This window comes from Megalobrama amblycephala, linkage group LG5 (genome assembly GCF_018812025.1).
Source record: "Megalobrama amblycephala isolate DHTTF-2021 linkage group LG5, ASM1881202v1, whole genome shotgun sequence".
NCBI lineage: Eukaryota > Metazoa > Chordata > Actinopteri > Cypriniformes > Xenocyprididae > Megalobrama > Megalobrama amblycephala.
Window position 1 is genome coordinate 16,063,986 of NC_063048.1, and position 14,940 is coordinate 16,078,925.

The 14,940-nt window shown below is 39.1% G+C and overlaps 1 protein-coding gene and 1 long non-coding RNA gene across 2 annotated transcripts in view; one reads left to right on the plus strand and one right to left on the minus strand.

The window, feature by feature from the left end:
* Positions 1-14,940, minus strand: part of sorcs3b (sortilin related VPS10 domain containing receptor 3b) — a 112,091-nt gene that overhangs the window by 54,449 nt on the left and 42,702 nt on the right. Inside the window, 4 exon segments of the mRNA XM_048190845.1 lie at positions 502-566; positions 10,596-10,669; positions 10,931-11,089; positions 11,192-11,291. Of these exon segments, the coding sequence (XP_048046802.1) occupies positions 502-566; positions 10,596-10,669; positions 10,931-11,089; positions 11,192-11,291 (398 nt within the window).
* Positions 10,593-14,940, plus strand: part of LOC125268566 — a 33,406-nt gene continuing 29,058 nt past the window's right edge. Inside the window, exons 1-2 of the long non-coding RNA XR_007184929.1 lie at positions 10,593-10,729; positions 13,573-13,663. This is a non-coding gene — a long non-coding RNA (uncharacterized LOC125268566). The remainder of the gene's footprint in view (positions 10,730-13,572; positions 13,664-14,940) is intronic.

Consider the following 14,940-nt stretch of genomic DNA (forward strand, 5'->3'; position numbering starts at 1 on the left):
TTAGCGGGAGAAATTTCCAAAATTTGGTTGATCTGACATGGAATGACCCTACTGTCTGAAAACTAAAGAAGCTTTTGGCACCTTCTACATGTGCCTGTGCTTCAAATTTAGTTTGGTATAACCCACTGCATCACTCATAACACATTTAAATGTATTGTTGTTGTTAGACTGTCTGTAGCTTAGGGCCTGTTGTGTTGTGTCAGGCTCATATCAATAGAGCTTAATGCACAACACTGTCCCACAAGGATAAAACATAAGCACAACAGTCTGCCAGAACGAAGCCAGAACCATTTACTATTGAATTTACTGTTGTCCACAATTCATCTTTTCATTTTTCACTGCGACACAGACAAAAAAAGCATAGGAGGCTGGGGAGAAACTAAGAAAGAGAGGGCGAGAGAGCAAGGAAGGGAGTAAGAGAGAAACAGGAGAAAGCAGGAGAAAGAAAGAAAAAAATCTGAGGGGAAAAAGAGGGAAACAAAGGAAAAGAAAGAGACTAACGTCCACTGTCAGTTCGAGCCTCGATGTGCACCAGTTCTGCCTCTTTATCCAGACCACTCAGCGCCCTGAAAATGAAAAAAGGAAAAGACAGAAAACAAAAAAGAACAGAAGAGAGGAAAACAATCAGGAAGGACTCCAGTGGAGAGGAGATGAAGAAGGAAGGAAAGAGAAGGAGGTACCAGCAGGGGACGGACGGATGAGCACAGTAATAGCATGAGAGTGATGGCATGATGGAAGAGGAGAGGGGAAGGATGGAGGGATAGTGATGGACAGCATAATTCCACTGCTCCAGTAGGAGACAGTCTGTCTCCAGTGAATCCTTATTGTTACTCTGATAGCAATTAATCACACACAGACACACACACCTCACTCCCACAAACCATTCTCCATCGCATACACAGTTTCATTTCTTACCTATTTCCACCTGTAACCCACATTCACTATCATATCCTCTTTCTGAGTTTTTAATCATCTTAACGTCTTGACTTTTGTTATCCATATTTTCTTCCAAGTCAATTTTAACACGGTCACAATCTGATATTAAATCATTCTTACAATCCAAAATTAAACCTTTCAGTAAAAATCTGATATTCCACCTCTACAGAGCCCTAGTTTGATATTAAGCCCCTTTTACATTCTCAGATTAATATTAATCTCAGTCTGAATTTGAACATCTCTCTCATTGCACATCTCATATTAAACCCCTTCTTCGAAACTTCTCTTTTAGTTTCAAAAAGGTTGTTTTCTTGTGCTCACAACGTATTTTTCTCATGATCTCAACATAACAAACGCGTGATCTTGACTTAAAATTCTGCATGTCGCTTACTGTTTCTGTGTGTGAGCCGCGAACTGCAGAAGTCTCGGTCCCTTGAGTTGGCAGGCAATGAAATTAAAGATAAAATTGTATCCTCAATCTCAAGTGTCAGAGAGTGATTTGGAAGTGGTCCATCATTGAGCTATAACAGCTTGAGTGAGTTCCTGATCAAAGTAAGACCAATTCACTCATCTACATTGCAGAATTATAAGTACACTACTGTTCAAAAGTTTGGGATCAGTTTTTTTTTTTTTTTTTTTTTTTAAATCATAATTTTTTTCAGCTACAATGCATTAAATTGAAAAAAAGTGATAGTGAAGACATTTAGAATGTTACAAAAAAATTGTATTTCAAAGAACCCAAAAAAGTATCACAGTTTTCACTAATATATTAAGCAGCTCCACTGTTTTCAACAATAAAGGTTTTCTTGAGCACCAAATCATCATATTAGAATGATTTCTGAATGATCATGACACTGAAAACTGGAGTAATGGCTGTTTAAAATTATGAAAACTTTTTATAATATATATAGAAAAGAGTTGTTTTATTTTGTAAAACCATTTCACAATATTATTATTGCACTGTGTTTAGTAAGAGAAAACAAGCTGAGATTAAAATAGGGTGACAAGAAAATTAGGGGGAAAATTATGGTAACATTTTACAACAATGTTCAATGTATTAAGATTAAAAGTAACAATGAACAACCTGTTTACAGCATTCATAGATCTATATTAATGTTAATTTATACATATAATTGTATAATTATAACTTGAAAAGTCAAAAATGTGTTTAAACACTAACCCAGATTGGACAGGAAGAGGAAGTATTGTTCATTGTTAGTTCATGATAACAAATGCATAAACTGAACCTTACTGAAAGTGTATAAGTTTTACCAAAATAATATTACATATAAACCCCTTCAGTAATCACAGTGTCACGGTCTCAGTCTTGGTTTTCATCTGTCACATGTGCTCCTTTGTTCTGTTTTCCCGCCACAATCTATCACCATGGACACTAACTAGATCATTCACAGCTGTATGTCATTTTAGTTAATCATCTGTGTATTTAAGTTCCTGTCTTCCCTAAGTTCATTGTCTGGTCCTGTATGCTTTATGTTGTGTTGCGTTCCTGCCTGTACCAGTTGGATTTCCTAAGTAAAGACTTATTTGAACTTAATCTTCTTCATTGTGTGTTCCTGCGGGAGCAACGTGTCACAGAAGTCTGGACCACCCAATGGATGAATGGGTAAAATTCATTGCAGTGGCTCAGGAGAGTCATGATTTTTTTTTGTTTACATTAGGGTTCTACTGTCTTGCTGTCACCAGTCAGCTGGAGGATGAAGCCCTCAAGGCCCTGTTCTGGATCGGAAGCGAACTTTCACCACCCTAACAACCTCCCAGACACCACCGGAGTGAACTGGAGGGAAGCCGTGCTGATGTGTCTGGAGAGCATGCGGCCCCCGATCCAGAACCCCGTCTAACCCAGTGCCCAGCCAGAAACCCATGGACAGCGAGGAAAGACAGCAACAACCCACCGCAGATGGAGTGAACGACTCTACCATGATGTTAGAGCCCGCGCTTGGAGGAGCGACCGAGCATGACATCACACCAGAGCCTGAGGAGCGTCCATCTGAGGAGAGGTCTGAGTTGGCTGTCCCATCCTTCGCCGAGGGAATCAAGGGGTTGGTCAGAAGCCCCGCCCATCCGCCCATCACTGAGAGTGAGTTTCTGGACTACAACACTGACGCAACCCTTCATCTTACCTGTTCTATTCTGGATTCACTGGTCCCACCCAGCCTCCCTCTCCCACCTCCTCTTCTAAATGTTTTGGTCAGCCCGTCGTCCCAGTCTTCTTCCCAGACCCCAGCCACATCTGCTGTCCTGCCCGAGCTGTCCCCCATCAGTCCCGCTGTACCACCGTCATCTCCTCTCAGTGACGTGGTTCCATCGCGGGCCTACCGTGAGCCACCTCCTTCTGGGTGTGAGGATCCCGTGGCTCTGCCTCCGGCTTCTGTCCTGGTCACTCCACCTCGACCTGTCGCACTGACTCCACCTGCGCTCCTCCCTCCCTTGTTGTCTGCTGGGACCTTTGAGACTTTGGCTTCGCGGAGCTCCCTCTAACCATCGGCTTCACCTGGGTTGGACATCGCGTCACCTGCGCCATGGACTTGCGGGCCATCCATTGCTCTCCGGCCCTCCATCCCTACTACTCCGGCTAGCTCCGCCCTCCCTCAGGCTCCGCCTCCGCCCTCGGTCGCTCCAGCTACACCTCAGGCCTCCGGATCCCTGCATCCATCTCGGGGGGTCGTTGCTGCGGCTCCGTTGAGGTCGTCTGGGTCTTCAGCGTCACTCCACTCCATCAGCCCTCCATCTGCGCTGTGGGTTCCTCCTCCGTCATCGCCGTCGCCCTCGCTCGTCCCCAAGGTGGCGCTGAAGCCTTCACCACCATGTCTCCTCCCTCCAGCACCGCCACCATGGTCCACCATCCTGGCTGTGGCCTGGGCCACCATCTGGCTACTCCTCCCAGTTGGCCGTCATCCTCCAAAGTCCTTATTCGGCCCTCTCACCTTCACTCCATCCACCTCCAAAACCCCCTCCGGCCCTCCCCTTTTGATGTTCCATTACGGCACGAGGACGTGCCTCGCTGGAGGGGGATGTACTGTCACGGTCTCAGTCACATTCTGTTTGCTTTGGTTTTCATCTGTCACATGCTCCTTTGTTCCGTTTTCCCGCCACAATCTATCACCATGGACATTAACTAGATCTTTCACAGCTGTATGTCATTTTAGTTAATCATCTGTGTATTTAATGCTGTGTTCCAGGCAGGTTTTTGAGCCTGCAAGTCACGACTTCAAATCACGACTCACGACTTTGTAGCGTTCCAGGCAAGTCAAGCACAAAACTGCCTGAGTATAAACAAACCAACATGGTGGACCATACGTTAACAATTATTTCTATCGCCAAAGTGCTTACTCCTTGCTTATTTGAGGGAAACAGAGGAGGAAAACGGCACATACGGCAAGAGAAGCTGTTATACCTTGTATTTTACGTTATTTTGCCATGCACTTGCATAAACACAGCATCCGTAGGGGCTGCCATTGTTGTTTCATGGGCTATGTGATGTCAGAACCCATAACTGGGAGTACATCGAATTAGTACGAGTTCATGGGTGGGAAGTCACGGGTATGACTGCTGTTCCAGTGCACTTTCACGGGTAGAAGGTTGGAAAAACACGGGTTACGGGTTGCCTTGGAATGCAGCATAAGTTCCTGTCTTCCCTAAGTTCATTGTCCGGTCCCATATGCTTTGTGTTGTGTTGCGTTCCTGCCTGTACCAGTTGGATTTCCTAAGTAAAGACTTATTTGAACTTAATCTTCTGCGTCGTGTGTTCCTGCGCGAGCAACGCGTTACACACAGTCAGAGTTTTAACCATTTCTCAACATCTTACCTCTGAGAATAACACCCCTTTTAATTATATGCCTGAGATTAAATATATTTTTCAATCTCAGACAGACGTTTAACTCAGACCCATTATAGTCCAAGGTTAAACTTTTCCATTTTGTCTGTGTGTTTTGCACAAACCAGCAAAAAAAGAAGAAAAAAAACAGATGTGTTTTATATATATATATATATATATATATATATATATTACAGTCAAACCAAAATTTATTCAGACACCTTGAACATTTAATTCATTAATAGTTTATTCACTATAGTATATAGATATATAGCTATCCTCACTTACATAAATGAACTATAGTGTCCTGCACCCACTAGTAAAAATATATCAAAAATATCCTAAATTTCTGAATAATTTTTGGTTTGACTGTGTGTGTGTGTGTGTGTGTGTGTGTGTGTGTGTGTGTGTGTGTGTGTGTGTGTGTGTGTGTGCATATACAGTGGTATGCGAAAGTTTGCATTAAGAGTCGGGAGGTGAAAACTTTTATAATTTGAAGATCAAGGTAAATTGTACATAATTTGTCTTCCGGGAAACATGCAAGTATCTTCTGTTGCTTCCGAAGGGAAGTACTAAATGAAAAAAAAAAAAATTTCAACAAAATAAGAAAAATTTGGACTTCTTCATCCTGTTTAAAAGTTTTCACCCCCCGGCTCTTAATGCATCGTGTTTCCTTCTGGAGCATCAATGTTTGAACCTTTTTTAAAAGTTGTGTTTGAGTCCCTCATTTGTCCTCAGTGTGAAAAGATGGATCTTAAATTCATACAGCCATTGCTGTAAAGGAATTAAATATGCAAAAAAATCCTTGAAAACTGAAGAATCTGCAGGACATGGAGGATTTTTCTGAAGAACAGAGTTCAGTTTAACTGCTCAGAAACAAACAAGGGACTCATGAACAACCATCACAAAACAAAAAAACAGTCATAGATCATCCAGGTAACCACACACAGTATTAAGAATCAAGGGTTCCCAAACATTTGAACGGAGATATTTTAATAAATTCAGCTACCTTTTTGTCTTGTGGATTATATGTAAACATCTTTTATGTAAAATATCTTACTCAGGACAGTACTAAATAAAAAATAACATGCATTTTGTATGATCTCTCTTATTTTGTTAAAATTATTCACATTTTCACAGATTCTGCAAGGGGTTCCCAAACTTTCGCATACCACTGTATATACAGTCTAAAAATGCTGGGTTGGGTTGGGTTGGGTTGAAAGGTGGGTTGAAAATGGACAAACCCAGCAGTTGTGTTAAATGTTTGACCAACCTGCTGGGCAGTTTTATTTAATTACATTTTTATCAATTAAATACGGAAGCCCTGAACCGCATGGTGAAAAAAAAAAAAAAAAAAAAAAACTTGGTGGGGAGGGAAACCAACCTGTCCAATCTGATTTGAACTATAATAAAACATAGAGATGCACTAGCCTAGTCCAGGGGCCAAAAACGTTTTTAAGCGGGGTTTTTTTTATTATTATTCTGGGCTTGCAAACAAACTGCTTTGTAATATTTTCTAAAGATATCAAAATCAAAATAGGTGCTAATATTGAAATAATAGGACACGGAGTGTCTATTTACAGTAAGTGCAAATAGCGTCCCTTGTTGACAAACACTCTTTACAGTATAGCTCCAATGTCTGGTTGGGCCACTCAAGTTTAAAAAGGGACAGTTGTAATTTGATGTATTCAGTGGCGTAACAATAGCATGTAGGGCTCACCCAATAATAGAGCTCACTTCTATTTTCTCATCATATACATTTTCAATAAAATGAAAATAATGTTCAAAAAGTGGAAATAAAATGTGAACAAGTGTTTAATAATATTAAAAGTGTTCATTGAGTAGGGTTGGTGGAAAGTGGAGGGGTTTTATTCTCCTAATAATGCAGCATCCATTTAATAATTTTAATAAATATAATCACTCTGATATTATTGCATCCTGTACAAAAATACCGAGGTACAAATAGTATCTGCCAATACTAGCCTACAGCATCTAAATACTATTTACACTTCTTGCAAAGAACTGATAGGCTACTTTTACATGGTGTCAATAGAATATATCGCTATTTTCACCTAGTATAAATAGCATATCGTGAAAATGCTGCTATTGTCATTTAGTATAAATAGGATGTATCGGTATTTTCACTCAGTGTAAATAGCATCTACAGTAGGGGTGTCAAACTCATTTTAGTTTGAGGGACGGACTGGAAAGAAATGAACCATATGCGGGCCGAATTACCTTCTTCTTATAATAACCTTAGTGCGCTGATAGATGCATTAATATTAAACATATGAACAACAAATTAATTTGCAAGAAAACTGCATTGTTTTTTTGTTTTTTTTACAGTGAAAAGACTATTCGATTTTTTTAAATTATTTTTTATTTAATATTTTTTATTAGCATCTATTTTGATTTATCATGGCCAATTTCAATTTTTATAAGAAGCAAAACGTCTGATTCTGATACTGGTTGCAGATTTTTTTTAAAGCAAATTTATTTGTTGTTTATTTTTTCACAGGCCAAACTGGCCTTAAACAAACATCTCTTTGATATTAGAGGCAAACACTGGCATTTGGATATTAGAGGCATTTTTATCACAGTCAAAGATGTTATGCACATGAGCATGAGCAGTTGTTTTTAATTTAAATTACTGAATAATTTCAAGATTAACAGCAAAGACTAGGTCTGGTCTGACTTTAGCTTTGTGAAATTATGCTACATAACAAAACAAAATCAGTAGCCTGACGTGGTCATACTCAATTCTAGTCAGAATATGAGTCTGATACTGCTCCATTGGGCTTTGATTATGGGGGCGTATTTCAACCGATCCAGGAAAGACCTCAATTGGATAGACCTACAACCAATCAGAGCTACAGAGTAAGTGACGTATGTTGAGCGACACATAGTTGTCAACAGAACTCTTCTTAGCGACCATCGGGGCCAGCTGATAAATCAAACTTTTGCCGAATCCCGTAGGAAGGACGGCAAAGACATCTTTCCCATCGACAAATGCCTTGATCGTGGTCCTCTGTTCCTTTTTTTAAAATTAATGCGCTGTCGATATCTTCTATAACGGACGCGATGGCGGAATCTACACATCTCAATTCTTCAACAACAGCCATCATTGTTGTAAACTAATTGACCTTTCGCAAAGACTCGCCCCCCTTAGTTACTGTTGCTTTGTCCGACAAGCCGTGCCGCTGTCACGCCACACAGAGTGGAAAATACATCGCGGAGCAAAGAGGAAACTGACAACACATCGACAGACGAGACAGAGCAGGTAACTTATCATATTAAACAAAGTCCCAGCTTTCAAACTGTGTAGTTATTAAAAAATTCAAACAATAAAACAATTGTGGCTCTTTAATGTGTTGTGACCATGATCGTGACAGATTGCTGTAGCGCCTCAGCTCAAGAGGCTCGTTAACCGATCATCTCTTTCTACTAGTCCATTTATAGCATCAAATAAACATGAATGAACATGAGAATGAATGTTGTTTCAAACGCGGAAAGACGTCAATATGCACAATTTTTCAAGTTTAACTCCACCGATGTTAATCTTCTAACTCCTGACTGCTTTGTCGGACAAAATGGCGGATGCGGCGTTCTGATTGGTTAGATCGCTTGTCAATCAAACTCCCCAAGCGCTCTTTAATGACGTGGGTGGTTACGTAACCGCAGATAGCCTGTCCATCATCGATTGAAGCCCGCCCTGGCAATTTGATTGGCTCGGCCTTCTGGGAGCCAAGCATAATTACTCCACAATGGATCGAGTCCAGACCGAACTTCCCGTCCAAAAAATGTTGTGGGCGGGGTTCGGGCTGGCACCCAGGCTACAAAATCAGCAGACGGACTGAATGAATATTACTACTTTATATTGAGATAAGAGGAAAAGCCATCAAAACTTTTCTTAAAACAGTTGCCTTCGGAGATATATTCATATCAATCCCACTGTAATATTTATATTATTCTCCCTATTTTTCGCGAACAGTGAGCTTGTGCATGGTAGGCTACAGTAGTTCCTCTGCTGGCGGGTCTGTTCTCTTTGTGTCCGTATTCAGCGTGTTAAAGTCATGCTTACATACTTCGTAAATACAAAGATGAAATTTTGGGAAAATATTACAAAGCAGTTTGTTTGCAAGCCCAGAATAATAATTAAAAAAAACCCCGCTTAAAAACGTTTTTGGCCCCTGGACTAGTGCATCTCTATGTTTATTATAGTTCAAATCAGATTGGACACCGGGCTGTAAGTTTGACACCCCTGACATTTGCACTGTAAATTGTTTTATTTACTATGGTCTAATAAATTTAACCTCAATAAAGGTTAGCCTGGGATGAACGCAAATTCCCATGATAAACCTCTGGGATTCTGGAGCACCAAATTGTAACAGTAGGTCAACATAACTATTGCATTCTTTAATTGATTCCCTGTCTTATTCTGCCCTCTAGTGGGTAATATCGAACATGCTGCTAACCCTGCCCAATAAATACTTTTAATGTTATTAAACACTCGTTAGGCAGGTTATTTGCACTTTTATAACATTGTTTTAATTTTTATTGAAAATGAATGCCTTTTTTGATATGTGATGTGAAACTAGAGAAGAACGAACTCGGCAAAAGGCGGATTCGAAACCGCGGCGATCGCAGTAAAAGGTAGACAGGCGGTCCAATACTTTAGCGTTGCGCCACTGGGGACGTTGATAAATTTATGTCCTTTATCATACTTGATAGATCATGAAGAGTTATTATGTTGAAATAACGACTTATGTCGTTATAATGAATTATCATGTTGAAATAACGAGATATTATGTCGTTATAACGAGATATTATGTCGTTATAACGAGATATTATGTCGTTATAACGACTTAATATCTTGAAATAACGAGATATTATGTCGTTATAACGACTTATTATGTTGAAATAACGAGATATTATGTCGTTATAACGACTTATTATGTTGAAATAACGAGATATGTTTTCGTTTTTTTTCCCCTCCCCACCAAGTTTTTTTTTTTTTTTTTTTTTTTTTTTCACCATGTGGTTCAGAGCTTCCGTAATTAAACGTATTAATAAATGTTCATTTATTAAACCAATTAATTAATGTTAATTTCCGAAATACTTTGAGTTCACTTTAAGTAGGCCATATAGTAATTTTTAAACAATAGTTGAGTTAAATAAAACTACCCAGCAGGTTGGGTGTGCGTATGTGTGTGTGTTGGAAAGAATGTAGAGGAATGTGTGAGTGCAGAGGGATGTTAAACCCAAGGGTGAAGACATGTTGTTGGCTATCTCCACAGCTCATCGAGCATGTGACAGGCAACCAGTTATTCTGACTACACCCCACAAAAACACACATATACACATGCAAACTCACACTGATGGGATTAAAATAAAAAACCTGATCTAAATTCCACACATAAGATAATATGAAGTGCAGGGGAGAGAGAAGTGACATAAGATAGATGGCGACAGATAGAGAAAGAGAGAAGGGAAAGAGGCATAGAAAGTGTGTGTATAAGTTTATCAGTGTCAGTGTATTGGATGTAGAGAGTGGGTTTAATATTGGATTAATTTTCAGTATGTGGTTGTGTGTGTGTGTGTGTGTGTGTGTGTGTGTGTGTGTGTGTGTGTGTGTGTGAGAGCAGGTATATTCTTGCAGTCAGATTAATTTTCAGTGTGAAATTGCACTGTAGGCGTGTTATATGAGATTGATGATCAGTAAAAAAAATGACTCCGTCTGTGTGTGTGTGTGTGTGTGTGTGTGTGATTGTGAGAGAGAGAGAGAGAGAGAGAGAGAGAGAGAGAGAGAGAGAGAAAGGCGTACCAGTAGAATCGCCCCGGAGTTACTCTCTCATGAACAAGAATCCACTTTTTACCGAAGTCCACCGAGCTATACAGCTACAACCAAAAGAGAAATAGACACATTCACTGTAAGATCCCTAACTACAGCCAACAAAGGTAATTATCTCACTCACACTTAATTATCCACATTATCTGCTTTTAATTGTTCAGTAGAACAAGATCCTCTTGAGACTGTGTGTGTGTGTGTGTGTGTGTGTGTGTGTGTGTGTGTGTGTGTGTGTGTGTGTGTGTGTGTGTGTGTGTGTGTGTGTGTGTGTGTGTGTGTGTGTGTGTGTGTGTGTGTTTTTGTGTATATACCCTCTGATCATGGCTATAGGCCAGTATCCAATTCTCCTGCGTAGGGTGAAACAGAAGACTCATGATATAGAAGTTAATATTGAACTTTTGAAAAGTGGCTCCTTCATCTGAACTGATAAGTAAACTACTCTCCACCTCCGGATCAGATAAAATCAGGATCTGAGGAAGAGAGGGGAGTGGGAGCAAGAATTATATTAGCTTGATATTTTCTATCTGACAGTTTTATGCATCCATATCTCTGATGAATTTGAACACACTCACCTTCCTCTTATTGGTCGGACAGACGTACAGATAGCTCAGCATGGTTCTGATCATCACTTTATCCGTCAGTTTCTCGTATGTCGTCCCAAAATCTACAGACCTACAAATACATACGGTACAAAAGGCCAATAATGTGATATTTTGGTAACACTTTAGGGAACATATATTCACTATTAATTATGACTTTTCCCTCAATAAATTCCTAATTTACTGCTCATTAATATTTAATAAGGTAGTTGTTAAGTTTAGGTATTGGGTAGGATTAAGAAAGTAGAATAAGGTAATGTAGAATAAAGCATTAATATGTGCTTAATAAGTACTAATAAACAGCCAATATTCTAGTAATATGCAAGCTAATAAGCAACTAGTTAAAATACCCTAAAATAAAGTGTTACCGATATTTTTTTATCTATTAATTTATTTAAAAATACGGTTACACTTTACAATAAAGTCCCTTTAGATAATGTCAGTTAATGCATTAGCTAAAAATGAGCAATACATTTGTTACAGTTTTTTAATTATCTCTGTTCTATGTTCTATGATGAACATGTTTTTAATTTTATTTATACTTTTTTTTTTTTTTTTAAATGTAAAAAAATATATACCCTCAAAAATAAATAAAATTTTGAGTCTCCTTCAAAATTTTATTATATTAATGGGTTAATAATTCATGTCATTCGTGAAAACAAAAATATCTTGAAAAATATATGTAAAATCTTTAATAATGGCAAAATAATGTACTCACATACATATTCAAAGTGTAAGATATATGTTACTTAATGGTTAGACCATATGAGTAATTAAATTGAAATTTTTCTTAAAGGCACAGAAGATTTCCAAAACAATATGAAAGCAACACAAATCATTTCTAGCCAACTGAAGCATCTTTCAAACTAGATTTTCCTAACTTTAAAAATATTTTTTCTTTTCTTTATTGTGGAAACTTGTGCGTCATTGACCCACACAGACATTTAATTTAACACAAAGCACAAGCCAAATTGAAAACACAAAGGAAGAGCTGAGGATTTTTAAAGACGTACATCATGTCCTAACCATGTGTGACCAACAGGTTTCCTTTGTCATGTAATTTTTGTGTCCTCACTAAATGTGAAGATTCTGTGCAAAGTGAGCCATTATATATGATGTTGAAAATACATGTGAAGCAGGATTTTGGACCAATAAGATTTCACAAAGAACCAGCAGAACAGAAATAATAACAAAATGTCCAAAATGTATTTTGTTGCGCTTCCCTGTTTAGGTTCCTGGTTAGGACAAAAACTCAAAATAACATGGACATGTGGACACAGGCTTATGACTTTTATATTAGGCGGGTACAATAAAGGGTGACAGGAAACACCATGGGCCATGTTAGAACCCGTGTCACCCACATGAGCGCTATAACTTGATGTGTCAGGAGCACAGAGCACCACAGCTGCAGTGAAGCTGAGATTTTCAGAAGTCATTGGCGTCATTAACTGAAGCTGTTGTGTATGCGAGCGTCTCCGTTCCATCGGAACTCATTAACACCATCTCTTCTCCAGCAGGTACGACAGCAGACAGGAGAGTCTGCCGAACTCTTACAAGTATAATAACGTTAATGGTTTTAAGCCAGACAGTTACGCGATGCGGTGCTCGAGAAGCACACGTGTATGTGTCGTCTGAAGCATTATCTTCTCGAGTGCTCATCTCTGAATGCGCTGAGAGTGCTCATACTCTGACACTTTTACCATTGGATACAATTACAAGGCTGTTCTGAGCTGTTGAGGTTATTTGGGTTGTGTAAGCTGTAGCGGCACAGGTGAAGAGGAAGATGGTTCTCTGAGCACCCTCAAACAATGCTGAGTGCCTGCCCTAAAAAGCTCCTCTGACGTTTCTGGTCCGGTCAGACTCCCTCTCTCTCCTCCAGCAGATCTGCTCTGTACTCAAGAGGACATTACTCGTCCTCTCAGGACAAATATGCCTGGGTACGTGTGTGTGATTTAACAATTGTATGGGCAGGCTGGATTCTTTTTAGAGCATGTATGTTTATTTTAAAACACAGGAGAGTGTGATTAACTAGCTCCTCTGAATGAGTTGTGATTTGTCTTCATATTTTTTCTCCCCTTTTATGCCGCCAACAGCAACATTCATTAATCATTCATACTGTTATTACCGACATCATTTACTACAGCCTGCAAGCTGAGCTTTAACATTCACCTCTTTTAATAACATGATGCCACCCCCCCCCCCCCCCACTACTGTCTTCTCTCTTTGTTCCTCCTTCTCTCGCTCATCAGCTCTAACATTCCTTCACTTTCCTCTTCCTCATTTCCTGTTTATGCCATTTCTTTTTGTGGAAGTTTGGTAATGGCTTTCTGTTTTTCTCTCTGTAAACCCCCCAGCTCACCTCCCTCCCTGAGTGACACACACCAGGAGAGGAAATCTCATCAGGGCTTGCAGCCAAAAAGAAATTAAACAAAGCCTTCCTTCAAGGTGATTGCAGTGTGTATACGTGTGTGCCTGTGCGAAGCGTTTGTGTGTATGTGCGTGTTTGCAGTGATGGCATGTCGATAAAGGATGATGTCATATTACATATCTACATTGTTTGCATTATTCTTTTAATTAAAACTGACAAAAGTCCAACCAAATATCAGCTGTACTGATGATGATCACTTTGCGCTTGTGGCTACAATTACTCTTTCGTTAAATACCATTTACCTTCAGGTGCTATTTATAGAGTTTTTGTGTAAATCACAGCTTTAATAAGTAGATAATGATCAAACACATAACTATAATAAATACAGTAAATTAAAACAGTTAAATTTAAGATGCAGAGAGGTGGTTATATTCCAGTAATACTGATAATAACATGTGTTATAATTCAGGCTGATTTAAATGAAACACTAATCATTTTAATTTTGCCCCAAAATTAAATTAATGACAAAAAAACAATAAATTCAGCATCTTCGAAATTGAAACCCCAGTTGGAAGTTCCATTGTGACTGAACGATACAGAACAGAAGCATAAAAGTAAAGAGAATATATTATTCCAGTAAGAACCAGTTAGCCATTAAAAAATTGAGGGTCTAGGGTTTTTAAATTTAATTAAAGGTATTTTAATCGCAGTGAACTTGAGATTTCACTGGGAGACCTTTTAATGATAAAATAGTTTGGATAGAAATGCCTCAGTTGAGCAGGGAATTTTTAAACAGACCCTCTCAGACAGCCAGACAGAAATGCACTGCAGCAGTCTAATCTGAAACTTAAAAAAGCATACCAAAGTACGACCAGCTTCTCGCAACTTGTAAAAAGATTTTTTTTTTTTTTAATGTTTTGTGAATAGTGAAGGTTTATAAATGAGTCAACGATTGTTCTCTGTAATGTGAAGTCGAAATTAATGGGGAAAAAAGTCAAAATGTGAGGTGCCAGAATGTACAGTCAGTGCTTTCTTTCTCTATATAAGCCTGGCTTACACAGCTACCTTGCAATTCTTTTCTTTCCATTGTCTACACACTATAACAAAGAGAGAGAGAGCCAGGTCATGGTACAGAGCGTCCCAGGAGAAGACAGGGATTAAGTACTTCACCCAGGGACATATCAGCAATGGTCAGTGAAAGTGCTTCAGAGCAGAATTTCATCACACGTCTTTGCCATTCATATAGTGCGGAGAACATTTGCCACTAATGCACTTGTGGCTATTGCAAGAATGTGTGTTGATTTGTAATGGGCTGGAAGCCTAATACAATACCACAGTGTTATCAGATCATTTA